Below are 25,887 nucleotides of genomic sequence, written 5' to 3' on the forward strand. Positions count from 1 at the left end.
TCGACATATTCTCAGGATGTGACGTGCTCGGGCGTCCAACGATCATTTCAGATGCGGAATCACACGGTCGTTTCAGTATGTTGCGATCCACGATCAGACTTGCATTCGTCGAAAAACTTTTCATTCATTATTAATGATTAAATTACCAAATGGAGAAAGAAACCATAGAAAGATCCATGATCGCATTTGGAATAGCAACTTTTTTGTAAACGAATTCAAACCCACTTGCTGACATTCCGTAATTTACCGAATCATTGAAAAAGGGACTCTATCCACCACAAAATAACGTCATTAGATGTGCCTATAAACACAGTGACTAAGGTAGTTTGTCGTTAACATACCCTTCGCACCTGCAAAATTGTACTAGCATCTGGTTCATGTGACATAATTTTGTCATACGTTTTCTCTGTACCCTCTGAGGATTTCGATACATTTGGCCTATGAACCCGATCAAACACAAGCACACACCCATTACTAGCCGAGCGCCGTCTGGTGAGGCTTTCTTATCAAAGCGTGGCGAACCACAGCGACGGAAGGTGGAGGACGAATGCTCATCTGTTTCACGTGTGTTTAAAAAGCTGCTTACAGAACTAATAGTTTTCCCGCTTGTTGAGAGAAGTTACAATGAAACGTCGTTAGTGTGCCAAATTCAAAACGAGATGAACATAAATTGTTGGGGGAAAAGGCAATACTTTTGCTACTAAGCCAGACACGTGACTCTTGCTGATGTGGTAGCCACCTGCAGTTGATCGTTCACGTAGTAGCTCAGTGCGGGCGTCTTCTTTTCCAGTTCGCACGCCCTGTCCGAAGCACCGTCCGGGCTGCGTGTCATGGCCGCAGCCTTTCCGTCGCGTCCGATGTGCTCACCACGTCACCGGTGTCCGCAGTGCCGTTCATGGTGTCGGAGGTGCGAGTGGCCCTGGTCCGACCTTCGGAGGCGGTGCTCAGCTGGCTGCCCCCAGCCGACTCCCGGGAGCAGGTGCTCAAGTATGAGGCGCGCTACTTCGCCAAGGTGCGTGCGGCCCCACCCCGCTCCCACCACCCGCCGTTCCGCTGCCTGCGACCCACCTCACAGGCGCGGCGAGTCGGACCCTGAGTGCGACGCACTATGAGCAGTGATCCGAGCCTGACACCAGAGCCGCGCCAGGTGATGAGCTCGTGACGAGCTGCTGTGGAACAGAGACGAATCGAGCCTGACTTTGGAGCGCTCGCCCTCTGTCTGCGCGCGGGCGCGGCTGGCTGCGGCGTCTCGTGCGGACCGCCCGTCTCGTGCGAACCATGCCGTCTCGTACGGACCGTGCAGTCTCGTGCGGACCATGCAGTCTCGTGCGGACCGCCCGTCTCGTGCGGACCATGCAGTCTCGTGCGGACCGCCCGTCTCGTGCGGACCGTGCAGTCTCGTGCGGACCGTGCAGTCTCGTGCGGACCGCCCGTCTCGTGCGGACCGTGCAGTCTCGTGCGGACCGTGCAGTCTCGTGCGGACCGTGCAGTCTCGTGCGGACCGTGCAGTCTCGTGCGGGCCTTGCCATCTCGTGCGGGCCTTGCCATCTCGTGCGGACCGTGCAGTCTCGTGTGGACCGTGCCATCTCGTGCGGGGCCTTGCCATCTCGTGCGGACCTTGCCGTCTCGTGCCGTCTCGTGCGGACCGCGCCGTCTCGTGCGGGCCGCCCGTCTCGTGCGGACCGCCCGTCTCGTGCGGACCGTGCCGTCTCGTACGGACCGTGCGGTCTCGTGCGGACCGTGCCGTCTCGTGCGGACCGCCCGTCTCGTGCGGACCGTGCCGTCTCTTACGGACCGTGCAGTCTCGTGCGGACCGTGCCGCCTCGTGCGGACCGCCCGTCTCGTACGGACCGTGCCGTCTCGTGCGGACCGTGCAGTCTCGTACGGACCGTGCAGTCTCGTGCGGACCGTGCCGTCTCGTACGGACCGTGCAGTCTCGTGCGGACCGTGCCGTCTCGTGCGGACCGCACCGTTTCGTACGGACCGTGCCGTCTCGTGCAGACCGTGCCGTCTCGTGTGGACCGCGCCGTCTCGTGTGGAATGCATTGTTTCGTGCAGACCGTGCCGTCTCGTGTGGACCGCGCCGTCTCGTGTGGACTGCACTGTTTCGTGCGGACCGTGCCGTCTCGTGCGGACGGCGCCGTCTCGCCACCGCGTGGCCTCACTGCCGGTGCGTGCGCCTCCGCGCAGGACGAGCGTGCCAACACGACCAGCCTGTTCGCGGACGCGCCCAGCGTGAGGGTGACCGGCCTGCGCCAGCACACCGAGTACGGCTTCCAGGTGCGCGCCCAGACCGAGCGTGGCTGGGGCGAGTTCAGCCGCACCACCTACACCACCACCGGGCACGGCCAGGTGGACTCAGGTGAGGAGTGGACCCCTCAACTGATGAATCCGATGAGGCGTGGACGCTGCCAGGCGGCTTGTCAAAGGGGGCTTTTTGACATGGCCAACACAAATGTGTAATCTGTAAAGGTGGCCGGTGTTCAAAGAATGTGTAAAAACACACACACTTCTGAACGTAATATTTTAGAGCACGATGCCAACCCCAGTGTATTGCCGGTCGCTCAGCAACACGACCCGCTTCCTTTAAAAGCCGCGTCGTCGTCTCCCCATTACCGTCGGGCTGGCGCGGCAGAAGCGTGCGCCGCGTCCAGTCCGCTCACCGTGCCCACCGGCCGCCGGCAGCGTACGTGGGAGACGGCTCCGGCCCCAACGTGGACGTGATCGCGGGCGTCTCGGTGGCCGTCGGCGTCCTGCTGGCCGTCGTCATCGTCGTGGCCTTCCTGCTCGTCAGGAGGTAGGCGTCGGTGACGCCGCTCCCCCGTGTACGGGGGCGTGGCGAGCGCGTGTTCGAGCCAGTCTTCGGGGAGACTTGTCAGTGTTGGTGGGCTCCACTCGGCGTGGGACGCCCGGCGCGCTGGACCGCTCACTTTCGGTCGCTGACTTACGCGTTTGTATCGCCGGTTTGTGTTGTAATGGCTCTGGATCCTTCGTATAGGCAGTGCGAATTATTCGAAATATACCTTGCCACATAAACTACTCCTGAGCAACGAACTCTCTGCCTGCAAGCCGCGGTACCGTCGCACATAGGTACCATGTCAAATAGACGCTGCCAAGATCTGTCACCTGATGTCGTGGACATGCCACCTGTGTTTAACCTACGGCTAGCATATTAATATGTTCCTACGCTTCTCTGCCACAGTCGGAACATGGAAGACTCCAGTAAGAAGCGTCCGAACGACCCGCGACGGACTGAACTTCCAGAACAATGTCGGTGAGTTGCTCTGCACGAATATGGCAGCCCACGAATGCAGTTCACCGACCCGGACCTGGAAAGCGCCATTACCAAGTTCATGATGTTCAGCCTGAGTCGGCACTGCCACGTCACAGTCTTGCCCGTTGTGTCCCATCCGTGGCGAGCGTGGTATGTGCTGCCCGGTCCTTTGCCTCCCATATAGGATCGCGCCCAAACGTGGGGAGTGGGCGGCGCCTTCGCAGAAGTGACCTGCGTGCGGGGCGCTCTGGTCTTCTTTCGTGCCGCGCTGCGCCCACGCGGCTTTGTCTGCCATTGTGGGCGGTCAGCAGGGCTGTAGAGAATGTGGTGGCTTCTCGAAAACCGACCGTGGCCACCGGAGGGCGTCTTCTAAAGAACTGACCCTGGCCACCGGAGGGCGTGGGCAGGCGGCCCGCACACAGCACGCAACACCTGCACAGCCATGCCAGACAGCTTTCCGAGAGCGGGCGGCTACTCGGAGAGATTTCCACTGCGCTCTGGAGCTTGAGAATTTACGGAAAAAAGTCAGGCTGGCCGGCGGACGGGCTTCCCAGGGTCACGTCTCCGTGGCGCGATTCCAGGATAATACGGCTATCAGGGGCTGGAGGTTTCTATTCATAGCAGGGATTAAGCACTATTTGCATCCTGAAGGCCGATATACGCTAGGGAGACTGGAGGGGTTGAGTAAAATATAATAATGCGATGTTTTGTCTTAATACGGTTGCTTTTCAATCATAACACATCCTGAACTGCTAAGATATTATAATTTCGCATGTTTTCCATTGCTGTATGAACTGGAACACATGATGCATCTTTCTAAGCAAATATTTGTAAATAATTTCCATAGCCCTGAGCCTTTTTTCAATCTATCGAGGGTGCAAACTCCCATCCCTTCCAGGGTCATCATTTCCAACCACTTTTAGCCAATTATGTAAGACGTGGCATGCCCATGCAGCTTATAATACCCTGCAACAAGAGGCTATGTGTGCATTACACCTTCGCAAATATGAATATGGCGATGCTTGTATGCGGACAAGAATCTGGCATCAGAATACCATCATTTTTAAAAGAAGCCGTAGCCGAATGAACGTGAGACTCTTCAGCTCGCTCCAGCCTTCAGCCCCATGCTTCAGCCATCAAAAGGCTGTGAGGATTCATTCCTTTGACGTCATTTCGCCAGTGATGCCTGACGCTGGTCCCTGTCCATTCCAATAAATAGTGCCGCAGCTTACCATCTGTGTTTCTTCGGCAGCGTTCAATATTGGAGGAGCCACCCCACTACAGACGCCATCCACCGCACGTGAGTGAACCCGTCCCGTCACAAGCCCCCCCCCCCCTCGCCTGGGATGAGTCTGGCAGGACCCTGTACCATCACTGGACACCGTCTGGGGCGTGGTTGGCAGGACCCTGTACAATCACCGGACACTGTCTGGGACGTGTATGGCGGGACCATGTACCATCACTGGACTTTGTTTAGGACGTGTATGGCGGGACCCTGTACCATCAATGGACACTGTCTAGGATGTGTCTGGCAGGACCCTGTACCATCACTGGCCACCGTCTGGGACGTGTATGGCGGGACCCCGTACCATCACTGGCCACCGGCTGGGGCGTATCTGGCGTGGCGGGAGGTCGAACGCAACGGCCGGCTGAGCTTGTAATGCGCTCACGCTCTGAGGGACCGCCGCTCTAACTGTGACGAGTCACGCGGCTCGTCTTGCCTGACTCTAAGCGGGCTGGGGGTCAGCGGCGCGGGGATGGCCTCGATCAGCGTAAGACGCGCAACATGTGCGTATGTTTGTGGAGTTAATGCGACAACCTCGCTGTATCATGGATGGCGTTGTGTGCGTGATGTGGTGCGTTTGCTCGTACAGGATGGAAGACCCTCACGGTGCACTGCTTCACATGTGTTATGGTCGTCCGCGCTGTATCGTCTGCGTGTTCAAACTGCCGTGGCCCTACTCACATGCGACTACTGACGGCATGGTCACCATCCGTCACACCATCCGGTAGTGACGTCATCACTGGTCGCAACGTCCGCTCACGTCGCCGCCCCACCCGACAGTGACGTCATCATCCGTTATACCGTCCGGTTGTGACGTCATCACCCGCCAAACCGTCCGCCCACGTCGCCACCCCATTCGACGGTGACATCATTACCCGTTACACCGTCCGCTCACGTCGTCACCGCACCCGGCAGTGACGTCATCACCCGCCACACCGTCCACTGACGCCGTCACCCCGTCCGGCAGTGACGTCGCCGGCGTTCAGCCCGGTGACGCATCAGCGCACCTACATCGACCCGCACACGTACGAGGACCCGAACCAGGCGATCCGCGAGTTCGCGCGCGAGATCGACGCCTCGCACATCATCATCGAGGCCGTGATCGGCGGCGGCGAGTTCGGCGACGTGTGCCGCGGCAAGCTGCGCGTGAGTGTCTGATGTCGCCCTCCCCCCCCCCCCCCCCCCTCCCGCGCCCGGCACTCTGGCGGGACTCGCGGGGTGCTCGTCACGGCCCGGTCGTGACTTTCGGAGATCGTCGGCGGGAGCTTCGTGATGTTATCGACAGCTGATTGAGAGGTGTCGTGGAAGGTGTAAAAAATGGAGGCGACTTCAGCGATAGTGTAAGTGATTCGTTTCATGTTAAATTGCGCCGAGCAGACTGCAGATGCGATGATCACTGGACGTCGGCCCGTGTCGATTGTTTTGGTAAGCTCTGCGAGTCGTTGCTTCCCCGGCTCTCAGTTGTCTAGGCTAGCTGACCTGCGGTCGGGCAGTCGGCAGCTGGCGAGCCGCCGCTGTAGCCGGCGTCTCGATGACCTCGGGCGACAGTCTAGGCTGGCTGACCTGTGGTCAAGGGGTCGGCAGCTGGCGAGTCTCAGCCGGCGTCTCGATGACCTCGGGCGACAGTGTAGACTGGCTGACCTGTGGTCGAGCGGTCGGCAGCTGGCGAGTCTCAGCCGGCGTCTCGCTGACCTCAGGTGACAGCCGGCCAAGAGCGCACGGTGGCTATCAAGACCCTGAAGCCCGGCTCAACGGACAAGGCCCGGGTGGACTTCCTCACCGAGGCGTCCATCATGGGCCAGTTCCAGCACCCCAACGTTGTCTTCCTGCAGGGCGTCGTCACCAAGAGCAACCCGGTGATGATCATCACCGAGTTCATGGAGAACGGAAGCCTGGACACGTTCCTCAAGGTGAGTCTCGGTCTGGACCGTGCGGCCGTTGGGCGGCTGAGCGCTGCGCTGCTGACCTGTAGCCAGCTGCATAACGTGGGCCGGAAAAGTCTCGGTCTCACGCTTTTTTAATCGTTCCGTCTAAGCATGTGAGTTTGGAACAGTGTAAGCTTCTGGTGGTTTTGACAGGATCGTGTTCAGACCAGGTTTCGATCCGTGAGCGTACATGGTGCAGACTGCAAACTGTTTAATTTTTAGTTCTGATTTTATAATGCTAGTTTTATTCCTTGTGTTGAAGGGTCCCCCGTCCCATGTTAGTGATTTTTTTCGTAGCAGAGTCGTGTGAGGTACCCTTGCACTGTTTCGGATGTATTCCAGCATTCTGGTGGTATGCACAGCATTCCCACGCATGCCGCGTCACTGCTACCTGTCAGGCAATCTAAAGCGCAGAACAAGACATCAACTCTTTTCGTCAACTATTGAAGTACCACCCTGCCCTGTTGTCTGCATCGCCGGCTTCCATTTCCCAGAAGCCCCATTGTAGCTAGCCGCAAGATGCGTTCATCCACGCTCACTCACGAACAGCAATGCCATTCCTAGTTTCACTTGAACAGCTTTCCCCGGCGGAACCCCGCCGGCCGCGCCGTACCCCTCTCGTGCGGCGCTGACCAGCACCCCTACCCCTCTGCAGGCGAACGACGGCAAGTTCCAGGTGCTGCAGTTGGTGGCCATGCTGCGCTGCGTGGCTGCCGGCATGCAGTACCTCTCCCAGATGAACTACGTGCACCGCGACCTGGCCGCACGAAATGTGCTGGTCAACTCGCAGCTGGTCTGCAAGATCGCCGACTTCGGGCTCAGTCGGGAGATTGAGGCCACGAGGGAAGGAGCTTATACCACACGGGTGAGCTCACCGGAGGGACAGTAGCCTATACCACACGGGTGAGTTCGCCAGAGGGACAGTAGCCTGTACCACACGGGTGAGTTCACCAGAGGGACAGTAGCCTGAACCACACGGGTGAGTTCACCAGAGGGACAGTAGCCTGAACCACACGGGTGAGTTCACCAGAGGGACAGCAGCCTGTACCACACGGGTGAGTTCACCAGAGGGACAGTAGCCCATACCACACGGGTGAGTTCGCCAGAGGGACAGCAGCCTGTACCACACGGGTGAGTTCACCAGAGGGACAGTAGCCCATACCACACGGGTGAGTTCGCCAGAGGGACAGTAGCCCATACCACACGGGTGAGTTCACCAGAGGGACAGCAGCCTGTACCACACGGGTGAGTTCACCAGAGGGACAGTAGCCAATACCACACGGGTGAGTTCGCCAGAGGGACAGCAGCCTGTACCACACGGGTGAGTTCACCAGAGGGACAGTAGCCCATACCACACGGGTGAGTTCGCCAGAGGGACAGTAGCCTGTACCACACGGGTGAGTTCACCAGAGGGACAGTAGCCTGTACCACACGGGTGAGTTCACCAGAGGGACAGTAGTCAGGGGGACGGAGCTAGCGAGTAGGCAGGTCAACGCTGGGAGGGAGGGGGGGGGGAAGGGGGCTGGTCACACCAGATGGGTAAGGGTGCTGATGAGTGCGTTCCGACTTTGCATGGTGTTTTAACAATGCGCAGACATGCATGACACCGGTGAGAACACTGGAGGACAGTTTGCACATGGATGATGATAAAGAACCCAAGGTCTGATGAGCGACATGAGAAGCGTGAATTGACTCATTGAAGTATTGAGTTGTGCCACATTCTCATAATTAATCACTCATCAATGTATTCAGTCATTCATTTTCGTTGATATTCCGCATCAGTTAATCATTTATTGTAGAGTTTTATTGAGACCGAGCACCCCACACAGTTGGTGTGCTCCCAGCACTGCTAGGCTGCATGCATGTGCAGTGGCCACGTAGAGGGTTCACGGGGGGTCAGCTCTGGCCGCTCGTGTTCATTGCGCCGTTCCTCGGTGTCGGCAGGGCGGCAAAATCCCTGTCCGCTGGACGGCGCCGGAGGCCATAGCGTTCCGCAAGTTCACGTCCTCCTCGGACGTCTGGAGTTTCGGCATCGTCGCCTGGGAGGTCATGTCGTACGGCGAGCGGCCCTACTGGAGCTGGAGCAACCAGGAGGTCATCAAGAGCATAGAGAAGGACTACAGGTCAGACCACACACCGCGGCGGCGTCAGACGGCTCCTGACCCGAGCGTGTGTCAGATTGGCGCTCTGCTCGGACGGGTTTTCGTCGTCTGTGCGCTACGGCCTGCTGAATTGTGTCAGTACGCGGGCTTCTGTGCCAGGTGGGGTTTTCTGTTATTCCAGTTAAAGGCGTTGCGCGTTGAATCAAGGTTTGCTGGTTGGGATGTTATCCGTTCCTTTGGCATGAAGAACAGTTTTTTTTCAAGATGCCATCCGTCAGTTGCGGCGAGATCGCTGAAAGACAAGGAAAACAGATGCGTTAGACATAAGGAAAAACAGATGCACTTTTACTCGTACGTGACGTGCAGCGGCATCAAATTCATGTGAACCTTTTCCTAAGTGTGCGGAAAGCGGCCCTTCCCGCTTCCCTCCTTGTCCAGGGCTCTTCCAGCGTGTGTTAAACGCTCCACGTGGCGTGACGTGCTCACACCCAGCCGTGCTGAAGTAGCCCGGCGCGGTGCGACTCTCCGACCCTCTGTGTACTGTCGTGACCCGAGCGCCCGCCGCCGCCAGGCTGCCGGCGCCGATGGACTGTCCGGAGGCGCTGCACCAGCTGATGCTGGACTGCTGGCAGCGCGAGCGCGCCCACCGACCGCCGTTCGTCAGCATAGTGCACACGCTGGACGGCCTCATCAGCTGTCCGGAGACGCTCCGCAAGGTAGCGCCCAGCAGGTGAGCTGCCGACAGCCGGCGCCGCCTGTCGCCGCCGCTGGGCGTGCTGTTGTGACGTCCCGATCACCGAGCGGCGATTGTGACCACCGCCGTCATCTCCCTGAAATACGCTGACTTGTGTTAGTGAAGCTGGACGATCACATTAGCGTCTTTTGCCACGGGAGTGCACACCCTTGGACACGGGCTCGGGCTGGTGCAGTGTGTCTCGGAACACACTGGAATATACACTTCACCCCGGAGTAGGCGGCACCGTCTGCGAGTCAAGGTATGCCGGCTGTTTGACGCCCGCCGGCTGTCTGCAGGAGCACGAACCCGCTGTCGCCTGAGGCGGCTGAGCTGGCGTACGTCAGCACAGTGGAGGCGTGGCTGGCCTCGCTCAAGATGAGCCGCTACGTGGAGAGCCTGCGGGCGGGCGGCATCACCTCGCTGGAGGCGGCGGCGCGGCTCAGCCAGCCGGAGCTGGCCGCGCTCGGCGTCACGCTGGTCGGCCACCAGCGCAAGATCATGAACAGCGTGATGGCGCTGCGCGTCCAGGCGCGCGTCAACCGGCCCGAGGCCTGCTTCGTGTAGCGGCCGCGTGCGGCGCTAGTGTCGCCCGGCGGTGAGGCCTGGTGCTGCGCCGCGAGAGCGTGATGTTTGTGGAGGTGTGTTTCATGGAGTGTTTATTCGTGTTACGTGTGGGAGGGCTTTTGTGAGTGATCGTATTTCGATGAACAATGTGAAACGAGGGCGGTTTTTATCGCGGCGCGGCGTACTGGCGCCCGCTTTCCAAAGACAACGACTATGAGTCTGTGATTTTGTGATACGCGTCGTGTAATATTCGTGTCACTTTGGCCGTGAAGGACTGCTGATACTCATCTCGTATTGGTTATATGCTGCTGTATCATTCCCCTGCATGGCTTTGAAAACGTTGCATTCCTTCCATTTTTGGCGAAAAGGGTGCGAACAAATTACGTTAAGTTGTCGTTAAGTCTTATGTTACATCAAGTGCACGTTTAGCCCCTAGCGGTGGGCCCGGCTGTGGTAGCCATGTTCTCAGCCGGCGAGCCCCGTCGAGACGAGGGCGCCGGCTGAACAGGCGTAATTTGTGATCCTGTCCAATGTAGCAAACGTGGGGTCTTATTCCGGGCGACGCGCCGTGATTGTTTCAGTGCTTTCCTTTCATAGTATGTCATCGAATAGATTATTCCATCGGTGCTGTGTGTGGCTGCGCTTCGTTACTTTGCAGAGGGGGGGGGGCGGGGGGGGGGCGGGCATGAGCAGGTGAACTAAACACTCCTGAGCGGTGATGCATCCAGCGTATTAGTAAGAGGGAGAGGGACGCGTAGATCGAGAAAGGGCCCACGATGAAAGGCCCCTGCCCTCACAAAAGTAGCCGGATTTGGTCCAATCTACTGTGCAACTAAGTTTTCCTCATAGGGAGATGCCGACAACAGTATAAAAAGAAGGGACGGCGCTGGAAAATGGGAGGGAACTGACAACACTAGGAAACAAAATTATGATGTGCATCCGTAGTTTTCCGAAACGTACATTACGCATTTTGGACCGGAGTGTAGACATAACATCTGGATAGATATACGCAGACCTCAGCAGTCACACCCAGAAGCCCACACAATATCGCATGCCCGCGCTGCCAGGTACCTGACAATGCCTTAAGGCGCGCTCGGGTGGGGCAGGGTCAAATTGACCCCGGAAGGTTTTACCGGAATAGTTTACGAAAAGCGCGGCGTAGCCGCGTCAAATTTTCCATAGCTATAAACAGTTGAATAGCGGATCGCCCGGCATCAGAAAATTTAGATGTACCTTGTAAGGTCGCGGGGCCTTATGGCAGGTCAAGTCAGGCCATGGATTCAGGAAAAAACAATTTCTAGGGAATCGTTTAATCCGATCCAACAATGGAGTGTTAGACGAAGCCATTCATCTCTGAAATGCTTTCTTAGGCAACACAACAATTAAATTTACAAATTACATTGACCTAGGGCCATACATAAAAGCCAGACCAAGGTAAAAACCAACCAGTTTTATTACTCTAGGGCTTGCTGAATGGGGTAGTTTCTGGTGCTCATTTCGAATTTATTGATCGCGGGAACCGCATTATACACCTTCCATGGACTTCATAGGGGTCAGGATAGGTCACTGACATGAAATGATCCAGTCAACGTTTCGTTTTCAGGAACATACTGCCTGGCGTAGTATTTGTCGCTTATTCAGATACAAAACTGAAAACAGTCTTTTATAATTTCGGTCACCATGGCCTTCAAAAGGTCAAAAGGTTACTGACCGTAAGTGGGCACGTGACCTTTTCCTTAGAGCAGTTATCTAGGCTCTGGGAGATCTATGATGATCAGCCTGAAATTTTCCCTTGTTTGACCTTACTTGACTCAAAGGTCATGCTCTAGGAACTTCGACTTAGGTGAGTTTACGTCTAGGTCATCATAGCCTGTGAATTTGGTGTCTCTAGCTCCTTTAGTTCCTGAGATCTCAGGGGTCAAATTGACCCCTCATCCGAGCGAAGGGTATCCAACCGGCCTCCGGGCGCGTGTAAAACTTGAAAAGTTCGATTTCGCGTGTTTTCACTTTCGCGGTGACCAATCTCCTGCTTCTTGATTCCTGCTTATAGAAAAACCCGCGCTCATGGCTTCCGTCGTGATTCGCTTCGGGGGGCTGAATCCCCTTGTGAGACAAACGGCACGTCTGGTTCCCAGCTGAATTCTCGCGTATGTCGGCCCAATGACGTCAAAATAAAATCAGCTGGCATCATTCCTCACAGCTGACTGCGGCGCCCAATCCACCACAAAGAAAAGAAAGGTTGAATGTATTGTGTCAGCTACTCTGGTGCCAGCTTTTCAGCCAGGTATGGGGGGGCGTAAAAGATGTGGTTGATTCTTGGGTTGAATTATAACGAGCTTCCGCTGTTGTTGGGAATTTACGTGGATTCTATCCTAATATATATGTGAGCCTACCAAGGGCGGATCGGGGGGGAAGGGGTGTGAGGCCATTCTGCTTTGTTGATGTATCGTGCAGCGCATATGTCATGTTTGACGCATTCCAGCTAGTCCACAAAAATCCGTCCACTGCAGGACGCGTGCAATCAGTGTGTTGAACATCTGGGTGATGTTTGCCGAGCTCGGGACAGGCCAAATAGCTAAACTTTCACTGCATTTTTATTAAAATGCTTCAAAGACACTTGCTTGAAATGGTATTTGCAACATCACAATTCCTTCAAGCAACAGCTTTCCATGTACTGAAATGGTGTGCAGATCAGTGAGCATGTGCAGGTTGCCAAAATATGAGTGTTCAGTATTACAGTGTACTTTTGCTGAAATTTCAGCAATGTTGCTGCCATTCTGGCTGTGCCAGGCATGTTTGGCATGGAGTATATTTGGATGTCCATGATCCCTCTACCTTTCTAACTGGTGTTTCCTTCTTGATCAGAGATAAGTGTCATACTACTTGGTATGAAATTGCCAGTTATTGCCTAGATTGCCATCAGGCCATTTCCCAAGAAGTTGATGAAATGTTTCACTGTAATCTACTTCTGATAAAGTCAACAGCCATTCTTTTACATATGCATTCATATTTATTTGCTAGCCATTAGGTTAGTCTTTCCATTGATCAAAAGCTGTAGTCTAACAGTGTTGCTATTTTGTGTGGTTTTCCCTGTTACTGCCACTTGTTGGTATGGTTCAGTTTCAAGCAAATGAAAGCAGAGAATCAAAGGAACTGTTATACCTGGCTGCTGCCAGCCAAGTTCACTGCACTGATGTATGCTCATGGCTAAAGGGAGTGCTCCACATTTATATATGGTTTTGAACTGAAATAGCTATCTTAAAGACCATTCAGTGCTGACCAGAATCCTGCTGTCCTAAAGACCTGTGCCCCACTAGTTTCTGAAGTACATGCCCACATAAATAGGGAAAAGTATCATGGGAGATTATTTCAGTTGCCTTGATGTTAGTGACATTATATTCATAATGTGTGTTGATGAATGAGTGATGTAAAAGCGCTACATTTTTTCAAATGAAAGGAAACATTAGTATTAAACATGGCACACTGAAACAACACACTCTGAGACTCTGTGTCCTGAAACACAGGTGCATATATATGTATGGGTTTGCAATTTATGACAATTGCAGGCTGTGCACATGTACCCTCCAAAATGGGCAGGTGGTTATGCACCAGGCTTATATACCTTTCAAAATGGAGAGTGGTTATGCACCAGGCTTATACGCCTTCCAACATGGCCAATGGCTACCATACGCACAGCCAGAGAAAAACAATGCACAAAAAATGCAAATGAATGTGCCATGGATGGCCACCTACTTATGCTCCACAACAAATATGCTACTCATGCTTTACCATGGTCACACTACTTATGCTTTATCACGGTGACGCTACTCACGCCCCACCAGCTAACTGGTTTTAAAAATGACTAAACACATTCATGCCCTCCACCTCCTGGACAACGCATGAGGCCCGCACGTCCCAGCCAAATAATAGAGACAGGCAGCACTCTCAACCGATTTACCGAGCCAGCGCAAGTAGAATGCCTGACAGACCCGTCCAGGCCGGCCAAAAGGGATCGGAGTCAGTCACTCCGCTGACTCCGGATGATAATACAATGTATTCATGGATTTTGATGTGCTTTTACCCATATTGTGAAACATGATAATTTATGTTGCAATTCATTTATGTTTTTGTCCTAAGAAACCCTTCTCTCTAATTTGCCGGGGCAAAGTTATGGGCTGATGTTACTCCGGTGTCCTGATGTTTCTGCCTGAGTGAGATAGCTGTCTCTGAACAGTTTTTTGACTTTTTATAGCAACGTTTTTGGACTTTAAGGTATATTTTGTAATGTCTGAATTACCATTTCTATTTTCACACCCATAAGTGACAAATTTAGCTTGATTTGAATCCCTAGCTGCCATTTCATTTTTGTACTCTGGATACCAGATAGTGGCCAAAAATCCAACCACTTGGCGATTCTGGATGAGTACGAATAAGTCCTTCGTCATAATCGTGATGCCTATCTCTATACAGCTTCTTTCCAAATGTTTACAAATCTGTTCAAGGCATGAGCGCGACCAGAATATTTATGCACTTGACAAATCAGTCACGAGGAGGCGAATAATTAAAACCAATTGCAGAGTTTTGCTATGCTCAACCTCCAACCTGAGCTGGGAGGCGGGCGCAAGCCGCTGAATAGTTTACACGCTTCCGACGCTGAATTGCGAGTGATTCTCTCATTTGCGTTGCCATGCCAGTGGTGGGCACATGCAAAGGCAGCCGTTTAGGGCGTAGGAAGTGAGAGCTTTCTACGCCCTTATTTAGCAATACTGTGCAATACTATGCTAATCTACAGACCGGTGCGATTCTGCCCCTCGTTTTTCGTTTCCCAGTATTGTTCAAAGGAGATCCCATTCAACATCCACACACTCCATACACGATTTATCGTAAACATAGGTGGCAACGTGGGCTGCTTGCTATTGGGTGTCCTAGTCTGGTAGGTGCAAAATTTGTTCTCTTGCAGATTATGAATACATGGCTCCTGATGGAAGCAGCAAGTCTCAAACTGGTGTACCTTCTGGCTTAATTTTGGTCCTGACAAGGAAAGATACCATGAGTTTTTCAAAAGCCGTTTTTGTTGCATGATGATAGAGTACACAAAAATTAATTTTTCCTAGTCACAATGCTGGAGAGCAAAATATCCTGGTATGCATTATACCAGGAAACATCAAGGTTTCCAACTCTTCCAGTAATGGGTCAAACCGAGGACTTGGCTGTCAGGGCTGTCAGGGAGACCATTTCTGAGGTGCCACTCTACATGAGGCAACAAAAAGTGTTAGACAAAGCCATACATTGCTGAGGTAGTTTTTAATACCAACAATATACCAACTGAATTTAGGAATACAATTTCCATCAACCCAGGTCTGGCATGAAGGCCAGGCAGAGCTCAAAGCTAACCTGCCCTTTTGCTTAAAAACTTTGTAGAGCTTTTTCAGATTTACTTATGACAGGAGCCCAGCTGGCATGTTCCATGTATTTTAAAAGTAAGATGAGGTCACTAACATAAGATGATCTGGACCAGTATTTGGTTTTAGGAACATACCACCTGGCACAATCCCTGATGCTTATTTGAATGAAAAGATCATATTCTTGAAGGTTTTTTGTCACCTTAGCTTTTGCAGAGGTCATACCAGGCCGCTGGTCTTAAATGAATGTCATTGATTTTTCGTTTAGAACAGGTATTTAGATCCACAGTGGTGGCATGAGGAGGTCTGGGGGCACTGTGGACCTAAATCTGGAGTTTGATGTTGTTTGACCCTATTTGACCCCAAGGTCATTAACCTCAAAGTTGGACACAAGTGGACTCATGCACAGGCCATCCCACCCCATCCATTTGATGTTGTTAGCTATCTTAATTTCCAAGATCTTAGGGTGTGTGTGTGTGTGTAAAATTTACCCCCACCCGAGCGAAGGTTATTTGACCCGGGCGTATGTTGAGCTACCAGGAGAAACGATCTTTCCAATTAGCAGTGGGCATTCGCAGACTGCGTGCATGGGTGCATCAATATGTAGTTTTTGGGATATCTCAGCTGCTAGATCATACCTTGCGCATATTAATGATTCCAACAGCCAGGGTGTTGTGTTGTCCAGCTGTGGCCGATGGCCAAGCAACCTACCGCCACCTCACCCACCACTGCCGCACGCAGCCGGCTGTACCTGTGACCTGTTTCAGGCCGGGCCGCCCAGGTAAGTCGATGCGGTCCAATGAGCGCGACATGTCGGTGGTGGCGGCGCAGCGCGCCGACCTGGAGGGCCGACTAAGCCACAAGTCGCCGCGCTCCGCCCTGCGGGACGACCGGCCGCGCGAGCGCTGGTTCAAGCTGCGTCACAACCTGCTCTTCTACTACCCGCCTCAACGAGCACGGTGGCGTGTCGGAAGACGAGGGGCCGGCCGGCCTGTTCGTGCTCGAGAACTGCCACGTGCAGCGGAGCCGTTCGCCGCCGATCTGTCGTTCTGCTTCCAGTGTCACGCTCAACAGCGACCCGGAGCGGCGCCACCTGTTCGCGTGCGTGAGCGCCGCCGCCGTGGCGCAGTGGGTGGACGCGCTGCGCGCGGCCAGCTACGAGGCGCGGCGCGCGCAGCTCCGCCAGCTGCGCAGCACCCTGCTGAACCTGACCGGCTCGGACCCGCTGCGGCCCTACCCGGGCGCGCGCACGCTCAAGAACGTGGCCAGCCGGGAGGAGGGAGAGGCTCGGCGGGCGGGCCGGAGCGGGCGCGCGCACCGCCACCTTCTACAGTCACCTGGTGACGCCGAGCCTGCTGGACTGAGGCGGGACTGGGGCGGGTCGCGCTGCCTGCGCGCGCGCGGGTGTGCTTGGAGCGGGGAGGGGACGCGCCCCGCGTGATCATGTGACTGGGGTGGTCGCGCAGCCTGCGCGCGCGCGGGGTGTGCTGGGAGCGGGAGGGGACACGCCCGCGTGATCATGTGACTGGGGTGGTCGCGCAGCCCGCGCGCGCGGGTGTGCTGGGAGCGGGGGGGGGGACACGCCCGCGTGATTTCCCCGCGATGTGGGGCGGTCGAGTACCGTTGCCATACGGTGGTGCGTCTAGTAGTAGCAAAAATGTCACATTCATAGCTCTGAACAGAGGTGGATGAACGACATGCTGTGAACACAATATGTTGGACCGCGGGCCACCAGGTTACTTTCACGCTATCGCCTCATGGTGCGCCACGCTTTGGTCTCATGTTGCAAAATCATCGTCCAATTGTCGTGTTCTGTTCATCTTGTTTATACGTTCATTACACTAGGATCCAGGAAGGTGTGACATGAACTAATATTGCCAAGAAGTGTTGCAGGATAATAGTAAATGGCAGTTTTTCCTCACAACACAAACGACATAACAGAAGGGGTGCGCACGGATGTTGGCGCATATGTGCAGTGTTTATTCCATATTATCTTTGTGTGTAAATCATCACGTTAATTAACCTCATGAAATATCAGCAATTCAACGAGGGATGCGCAGGGATGTTTTGTCCTATTTGTTGCGTGCATGGCATCTGGACTTCTGTGCGGACCTCAGTGCAGCTCGCCAAAGGTTGTGTGGGGCCTGGTTCGGCGTCCTTGCCGATGAAAACGCCTGAAGTGGTAGGCAACCGTTCACGGAGACCAAACGTGGAAAGATAACTACGTGGATTTTCCGGAATTATAAGCGCCAAAATGACCGCGTGCGAAGCGAAATGACGAAATGGATTGTCTTCCATGAACTATCTGTTGCTGGGACGATGCATTTCTTTAGCCCTTGTCAGTTGTTTGTTGGTTGTTAAAGATGGCAAGTATTGGGCAATCAAATATATTTATGATCACAGATATAGTGTTGACGATTGCCTTGAAGCTGGCTTGAAGTTGGGTGAGCATGCGATCTTACGGAGCATTCTCTTCATACACCATCCTTGACCGAACCGAGAGCAGCACCAGAGCTGAAGCAGACTGTCTTGTTGCGCCGCCCGAGCTCAGCATCTGATACGGTGCAGCTGACCGAGTAACCGCCATATCCGGTCCTGCGGCACCAGCACCTCAGCGGCTGTTTGTAGCGCGGAGCGCCGGTCCGGGGAGGATCGAGACGGCCCCCTCTCGGCCGACGGGGAGGACCGGGACGGCCCTCCGCTCGGCCGACAGAGGGGGGGGGGGGGCGAGACGGCCTGCTCTCGGCTGACGGGGAGGACCGAGGCGGCCTCCTCTCGGCTGACGGGGAGGACCGGGACGGCCTCCGCTCGGCTGACGGAGCGTTTCCCACTTGATGGCGGCCTGCGAACATTTGCAACAGTGTGCGAACAGAGGCTGAGAAGGCCGCCCAGTTCTCGGCCTGTTCGGCTCTCACCTGCCGGGCCCGGCTGTTGAGCCCGTGGCGGGCAGGTGACCGCCGTTCCTGTTCCAGGGGCTCTGATGCTGGCCGCCGTCCGTCGTTCCGGGTCCGTGCTGCGCGCCGCTTCTGTCGCCAACATGGCCGCTCGAGCGCAACCCAGCTCCAACATGGCCGCATTCCGGAAGACGCTGGCCGAGTCCAAGCACGTGGTCGTGCTGACAGGTGGGCGAGGAGCTACCAGGCCGTGGCCGGGGCCGTACCGTGCCATCTTACGTCAGGGGGTCCTGATGTAACGCTTCAACCACAGTCTACCCTCGGTGAATCCATGCTACAAACCGGTGCCGATCGATTGAATGATACCGTGTCTCAGTTGTAACCTCGGTATAACGTACCGTGACCCTCGGCTGTGACCTGCCGTGATCACTGTGTAGCCCCGCTCTGATTTCAGTGTAACCTCAGTACCGGTGACCTCGGTGTAACCTGCCGTGATCACTGTGTAGCGCGCTCTCATCCCTGACGTGTATGACCCACTGACGTATGCGTTGCCTTTTCGCGTTCACGTTACCCGCCGTGGCCTAAGCGCGACACGGCGGTGACCTCTGGTCGGCCATGACCTGACCTCTGACCCAGGTGCCGGCGTGTCGGCCGAGTCGGGCGTTCCGACCCTTCCGCGGTGCCGGCGGCTGGTGGCGGAAGGTGGTACCAGGCAGAGAACCTGGCACACGCCCGGCGCTTTCCGCGAGCAGCCGTCGCTCGTCTGGGAGTTCTACCACTACCGGCGACACCTAGTCTCCGCCACGAACCCCAACAAGGTCAGTAGTCGACGTTCCGGGTGCGGAAGTGCCGCTTTCGTCTCCTTTGAGGCCCCATGGGTCATGGCCTTTAACCTGGTGGCAGGACTCCTTTTTGTCGAAGTGTTTGAGCTGTTACCGCACGACTCAGTGGCGACCCCAGGCTTGCTGTCGAGCTGTCTTGGACACAGAAAAGCTTGCGATGTATTTGGGGGTAGGGATACAGAGTATGACGTTGGTCCTCATGGGAGCTGTCCGGTCGTGCAGGCGATGCGCCCTTAAGCCCTCCCGCCCCTCCCCATTCTCTCGAGACGCCCTCTCGGTTTACGTCTGAACGCGATTCTCCGCCTGCACATTTTCTGTGGTGTCCATGCCTCCACGAAGTAAATAGTTCAACCTGATGTAACTCTTAGCTGAACGCAGTGATGATGCCGGCTGTCGTCTGTCCGCGCAGGCGCACCAGGCGATCGCGGCGTTGCAGGCGAGGCTGGCGGCGGCCGGCCGGCGTTGTCGCGTCATCACGCAGAACATCGACGGCCTGCACCAGCGCGCCGGCTCGTCGCACGTGCTCGAGCTGCACGGCGCGCTCTTCAAGACGCGCTGCACGCGCTGCGGTGACGTGCGCGAGAACTGGGACGACCCCATCTGCCGGCGCTGGCGGCACAGGGTGAGTCGAGGAGCCGCTCGGGGGCAGGGGGGGGGGGGGGTGAGCGGCCCTGTGGCTACCTCTCAATCTTGTCATCGCCAGAGGCTCACGCCCCGTGAGCGGCAGGAAAACCGGGTGTGGGCGCACGAAGCTCGTTGTTTCTTTTGGGGTGTTAGTTGGCGCATTGTTTTTTGCCCCCGTCGTAGAGGCTAGCTGGGGTAGAAGGTTTAAGGTTCCGTTACATGAGGCTGTAAAAACGCTATCGGGCCGTTTTAGTGTTGTTATATGTCCACCAAGGGGCGCTGAATGCTTAGGTTAACATCGATATTTACATCCCAGTTAAGTTCATGATCGGAAATGTCTAAGCGTGGCCAAGCGTCACAAGCGCCTAAGCTTGCCGACGTAGTTAACCGAAGTGTTACAAGTGTCGAAGCCTCGTGCCATAAGTGTCTGAACCGGACTAAGCATCTGAGCCAGACCGGGCGTTACTAACCGTCCGAGCTGCTCGGCGCGTCGTCGGCGCCTGAGCTGAACGGGGCGCGTGCGTGGCGCCGCCAGCGCTCCGGAGCCGAACGCGCCGGCGGCGCACATCCCCGAGTCGGAGCTGCCCCGCTGCCAGGCGGCCGGCTGTGGGGGACTTCTGCGGCCGCACGTGGTCTGGTTCGGCGAGAGCCTCGACCCGGACGTGCTGGAGCAGGCCCGTGAGTGAAGTGCCGCCGGCGGCGGTGAGGCCGGCCGTTTATCACACGGCGGCGCCGGCGTGGGGGGAGCTGCGTCAGCTGGGTGGTGGGTGGTGTGTGTGTGGTGTGTGTGTGTGGTGTGTGTGTGTGTTGTGTGTGTGTGTGTGTGTGTGTGTGTGTGTGTGTTGTGTGTGTGTGTGTGTGTGTGTGTGTGCGTGTGCGTGTGTGCGCGTGTGCGTGTGCGTGTGCGCGTGCGTGTGTGTGTGCTTGGACGTGAGCGTGGGCGTGGGGATGTGCTTGTGTGCTGGGTGTGTGCGCGTGTGCGTGTGCGTGTGCGTGTGCTTGGACGTGGGCGTGGGGATGTGCTTGTGTGCTGGTGTGTGCGCGTGTGCGTGTGCGTTGTGCGCGTGCGTGGGAGCTGGCCCTGTGAGTAGAGTGGTGTTCGGCGTGTCACGCATCTCCGGTGTAGCGTGTGCCCCCGTGGCGCGGAATCTGTGTATGTGTCCTATGGCCGTGGGCGCTGGAGAATGGGAGTGGGGGTGGGCATGTGGTTGATGAACCTTTGTGTGGTGGTGTGCGACATGGCTCGGTTATATATATATATATATATATATATATATATATATATATATGTATATGAATTGGCCTTCAGCAATGAACGTGTCTCCATTTAGCTTATCACCTGCGCCCGTGTGACCCACAGACACCGAGCTGGAGTCGTGTGACCTGTGTCTAGTGGTGGGTACGTCATCGGTCGTATACCCGGCGGGCAATGTAGCCCCCGATGGTGGCCGAGCGTGGGGTGGCCTGTGGCTGAGTTCAACCTGGAGCCGACGCCGAAGACGGGGGCGAGTTCGGGTGGGTGCCGCGCGTGGCGCAGGCGCCGGTGCCGTCGGGTGGCGGGCTGCTGGTTTGTGATGGCGCGATGTGGATCTCGTTATTCTGGCTCGTGTGGAAGGCTGCTGTAGACTGATTATGATATAATGTTTCGTGACCTGGGTGCCACAATTGCGGCAGTTTAATGTGAAGGCTTCGTCATGAAGCTTCTACGCGCCCTGTCACGTTTCTTCGTGTAAGATGTAGGGGTAGCAGATCTGCTTTACCATAAGACGTGCGAGCGCGTCCTGTGAACACAAGTAATGTGCTTCACAAGTTGGAAACTCAGGGTGAAAAAGGACGAGACCTCACTCACTCATGTGAAAGCTCATGTAAGATTCCTTCCTGAATAACTGGTGACCCCCGGCCGTTTCAGGACCACTTCGCGGGTCCGTGTGGCGACACGCTGCCGGAGAGCCCTGGCGCCCTGACCCGACTTCTGCTCCCTGGCCAGTCATACACGCGACTCGTGCACGAGTCCCAGCTGTGCGCGCGCGCGAACTCTGTACCCGTGATCATAACGAGGTGGTGGCTGTTAAAAAAACGCCCGCTGGTGGCTGCTAAGAAACGTCCGCGGAGAGCTGATGTAATGCGTGCTCCCACGGTACGTCCGCGTCGGCCTGCTTGCGGGCATGAAGAATGGCTGTGCGCGGGCGCCGTCTGCTTATGGAATGCAATATATCTCCAAGAGATAGTCTGAGCACTTAGGAGATAGACACACACAAGAGATAGCACTGAGCACTGAGCACCACCATCGCCGCGCCGTGCGCTGTGTGCGCATCCCGGTTCTCCGGGTGCCGGTGCGCTGGAGCCTAACGCAGCCGCCGCCGTCCGGCACCCGTCCCGACGCTGCTGCCGGCCGACGTCAGCGCCCCGGTCAGGTGTTCTTTGGTTCGCTTTCGGGGGGTTCGACTGCCGGGAGAGTTGATTTTCCCACGCACATTATCAGCCGTACATCGGTTTACAACTTGTTTGTTCTTTTTTGTGTGTGTGCAAAAGTCGGTAAACGTATCAGACTGCGTTCAAACCGTTATTCCCATCATGCTAATTTCATTACCTTCACAGCCACAAGCTCTCTGCCCATGTAGGTCACGAGGCTAATATTTTGTTTGAATCGATGCTCCGCAACTGTAAAGCCTTCTCCTTTAATACGCAGACGACTAAATGCTGTTGATACCGGTTGATACCAAGGTTACATATGATTCCCTCTTCACGTGAATTGGTCGATGCAACGACCGCGCCCAGTTTTTTGTGTTTTGTTTTTAGATAACGCTGCCATTAAAGATCACGTTGAAGCTTAGGTTGACCTGTAAGCCGATTTTTTAGCATTTCGAAAATGTATTCTACCAATCTAGAAACGCCCAAGACGCGTAGTGTTACCAAATGGTGGTTGAACGGACGCTATCCGGTGTAAGCAACAGGGCCATGAAGAGTCGCTCATGCCCCAAATAGAATCACTCCTTGGACTGCTGCTTCTGGGTGACATCTGATCGACCCAGTGACTCTGCGGCTTCAAGCGCGGTCAGGATCGGCCGCCATGTCACACACCGCCGTACCGAAGGATGGAGAACTAAAGCCGGCAGCGTCCGGTGCCGAAACTGCGACGGCTTCAGAGTCTGCGCTGGCGGCGACGGCGGAGCCCTCCCAGGCATCCCGCGAGGCCGTGAAGTCTGCCGAGTCCCAGCTCGACGGCAAGGCTGGTGGCCAGGGGGAGGTTAACGAGCCTCCACCACCGCCCGCCGGACCTCCACCGCCAACCTCCGGGGCCTTGCCGCCGGCCGACGGGTCCACGCCGCCGGCCGACGGACCTGCACCGCCGGCCGACGGGCCAACACCGCCGGCCTCCGGGACTCCACCGCCGGCCTCCGGGGCCTCGCCGCCGGCCGACGGGCCCTCATCACCGGCCTCCGGGCCTCCACCGCCGGCTGACACTGCCGCCGTGCCCTCCCAGCCGTCTGTGGCAGCTCCAGACTCGACCGTGGCGTCGCCGGCGCGGTCAGATGGCGCCGGCGACTCCTCCGAGTCGGGCGCCGCCAGCCGGTCCCACTCATCCGATTCGCTGGTGACCGAGACGGGCGACGGGGAAGAGTATGAGGACAGCCCAGCGCTGGCGGGCTCGGAGTCGGAGCTCAATGGCACGGGGCGCGACGAGACGCACGAGCTGCTGCAGGAGCTGGAGACGGACGCCGTGGATCCGAGCGACGGCTTCAAGGTACTGGACGAGCTCTTCACCGGCGGCAAGATCAACGAGGTGCAGTACAAGGACCTGCAGCGGAAGCACAAGTACCTGCAGTCGATGTTCTGGGTGTGCGTGCAGAACAGGGCCGGACTGAGGGACGACATTAAAGAGACGAACGCCTTTTTGCATGAGTTGAAGGAAAAGGCCAGGCTAGAGGAATCGAGTAAAGACAAGAGGGATCCCGTGGAAGAATTTCCTGAAATCCACACGGTAGCTGATCTTGAAGGCAAAAGTGTGGACGACCTTAAAAGGTATTTGGCGTCGTTTGAGCAGCAACGCAAGTCATTGGATAATTCGATCTATCAGATCAAATTTAAAACCAGGCACATGCAAGAGGAGCGGGAGCAGCTAAAGGAGAAGGTTGATGCAGACAATGTGTCTAGTTCAAAGATCTACTTGAATAGTCCCGCGATGCTGGAGAAAGAGATTCGCGAAATCGGTGTCGAGATACGCGTTCGCAAGCAAGAAATCCGCAACCTGATCGACGACATCGACGCCCGCGAGCGACTCGTTCCACAGAAGGAAGCCAAGATCAAGAAGCTGGAGGAGAAGATAGCGGTGCTACAGGATGAGAAGGAGGGGCTGCTGCCGAAAATGGTGCTCGTCACCCGAGACGCGGATCGCGAAGAAAAACACTGCGCCAAACTGAAGAAGCAGATGGAGGCGCTGGGGTCGGAGGTAGCCGTCGTCATCAGCGAGCTCAAGGAATCCACCGACGCCTCCCAGAAGATCGACAACGAGCGGAACGAGCTGATCAAGGCCATGGACAAGGAGTACAAGCTACTGGACGCCAAGTCGAAGGAGTGCGCGAACCTGTCGCGCGACACGACCACCTGTCGGGAGCGAGGCGCGCTGCTGATGGACGAGAAGAACCGCGTCGAGGCCAGGCTGGCCATGTTGGCCAGCGAGATCCGCCAAGAGACGCTGAGCGAGCGCGACATGCACAAGGCGCTGGAGCGGGTGGAGCGTGACCTCCGCAGCGGGGAGCAGGCGCTGCGCGCGCAGCGCGACCTCCTGACGGCCACCAAGAACGAGATGGACAAACTGACCAAGCAGGTGCAGCAGCAGAGCCGGCAGGCGAGCGAGCTGCCGGCGCTGCGGAAGGCGTTGCAGAAGGAGGTGGACATCGCGCACGGCGACACTAACATGCTGGCAACGCTGACATCGGTGGAGCTGCAGAACTTAAGCGCCTGGCCAAGGAACGAGCCCGGCTGATCCGACAGCAGGAAACGCTGACCAAGTCGCTGGACACGCTGAGCAGGCAGCACAGCCAATCTGATCCGGCAGCGGGACACGAATGCCAGGGTCCTCCGGAAGCTGAACGGCGAGGTGGAGCGCAACGAAGACGAGCTGCGCAACCGCATCACCGTGGTGGCCAAGTTCAAGAAAAAGTACGAGGAGACTGAGAAGCAAACCAAGGAGCTGTCCGACCGCTACGAGCTGATGAAGAAGGAGCGAGACGAGATGTCGGCTCAGCTTAACATCTCGCTCACCAACTGCGACGAGCTGCTGAAGAAGACGCAGATCCTGCGCTCGCAGCAGGACACCATGCTGAGCAGGAAGCTGGAGCTGGAGCGGCAGCACGCCGTCACGCGCCAGAATACGCTGAAGACGATCCTCGACAAGACCATGACGCAGAGCACGATGAACCAGGAGAAGGACGCGATGAAGGAGTTGGAGGCTACGTGCGACCAGCTGGACATGATGATCACTTGCAACCAGGCGGCGCTCAACGCCATCAAAGAAACGGTCATGTCCGACCTGGAGGAATACAAGCGGCAGGTGGTGGATCGGAACGAGCGGGGCTTGCTGCTGGTGGAGCGCGACGAGGAGGTGTGCGCCTTCCAGGAAAAAATCAGCCTGCAGGAGCTGTTCATCGAACGTGGCTATGGTCAGCTGGACGCCATGGAGAAGGACATCTGCGAGCTGAACACGATAGTGCGCTCCGAGCAGCACCACATTAAGTGCTTGCGGGCCAAGCGTGCCGAGATGGACACGATGGAAGCCGGGCTGGCGGCCACACGCTGCCAGCTGCAACAGCTCAACGTGCGCGCCGGCCGTGCGAGCGACGAGATGGAGACGCCCGCCCTGCGCCGGTGTCGCCATCTGGCCGGACCGGACCGCGCCGACGACAACATCCCGGCCCACCTGTGTCGCATCGAACTGCAGCTGTACGAGGCCGAGCTGCGGCTGCTGGAGCGCCAGATGGTGGACGCGCAGCTGGAGCGCCTCGTCAGCCGGCTGCGCGCAGAGATCAACGCTACGCGCGCCGACTCGGAGCGCCTCGCCAAGCGCGCGAACGTCGAGAAGCGCGCCGCGCGCTCCAACGCGCGCCGCCTGATGGCTAGCGCCGCCGAGGCGGCCGTGGTGCGCGCCGAGGCGCGCCGCCTCTGCGAGGAGCGACTGCGGCTGACCGGGCTGCTCGAGGAGGCGCGCCGTCGCGTGGCGGCCGGTCCTGCCGCCGCGC

At 56.5% G+C, this 25,887-nt stretch overlaps 1 protein-coding gene and 1 pseudogene across 1 annotated transcript in view; both read left to right on the plus strand.

The window, feature by feature from the left end:
• LOC119110054 (ephrin type-A receptor 4) overlaps positions 1-9,907 on the plus strand; it is a 57,373-nt gene extending 47,466 nt beyond the window's left edge. The window contains exons 8-17 of the mRNA XM_037233798.1: positions 888-1,012; positions 2,191-2,362; positions 2,686-2,797; positions 3,203-3,270; positions 5,527-5,709; positions 6,264-6,469; positions 7,140-7,349; positions 8,429-8,607; positions 9,158-9,316; positions 9,619-9,907. Coding sequence (XP_037089693.1) covers positions 888-1,012; positions 2,191-2,362; positions 2,686-2,797; positions 3,203-3,270; positions 5,527-5,709; positions 6,264-6,469; positions 7,140-7,349; positions 8,429-8,607; positions 9,158-9,316; positions 9,619-9,886 — 1,682 coding nt within the window. The 3' untranslated portion in view covers positions 9,887-9,907. The remainder of the gene's footprint in view (positions 1-887; positions 1,013-2,190; positions 2,363-2,685; positions 2,798-3,202; positions 3,271-5,526; positions 5,710-6,263; positions 6,470-7,139; positions 7,350-8,428; positions 8,608-9,157; positions 9,317-9,618) is intronic.
• A 2,229-nt stretch (positions 9,908-12,136) lies between these two features.
• Positions 12,137-25,887, plus strand: part of LOC119110055 (uncharacterized) — a 52,982-nt pseudogene continuing 39,231 nt past the window's right edge.

This window comes from Pollicipes pollicipes, unplaced genomic scaffold (genome assembly GCF_011947565.3).
Source record: "Pollicipes pollicipes isolate AB1234 unplaced genomic scaffold, Ppol_2.1 Scaffold_7231;HRSCAF=8579_pilon_pilon_pilon, whole genome shotgun sequence".
In the NCBI taxonomy this organism is placed as follows: domain Eukaryota; kingdom Metazoa; phylum Arthropoda; class Thecostraca; order Pollicipedomorpha; family Pollicipedidae; genus Pollicipes; species Pollicipes pollicipes.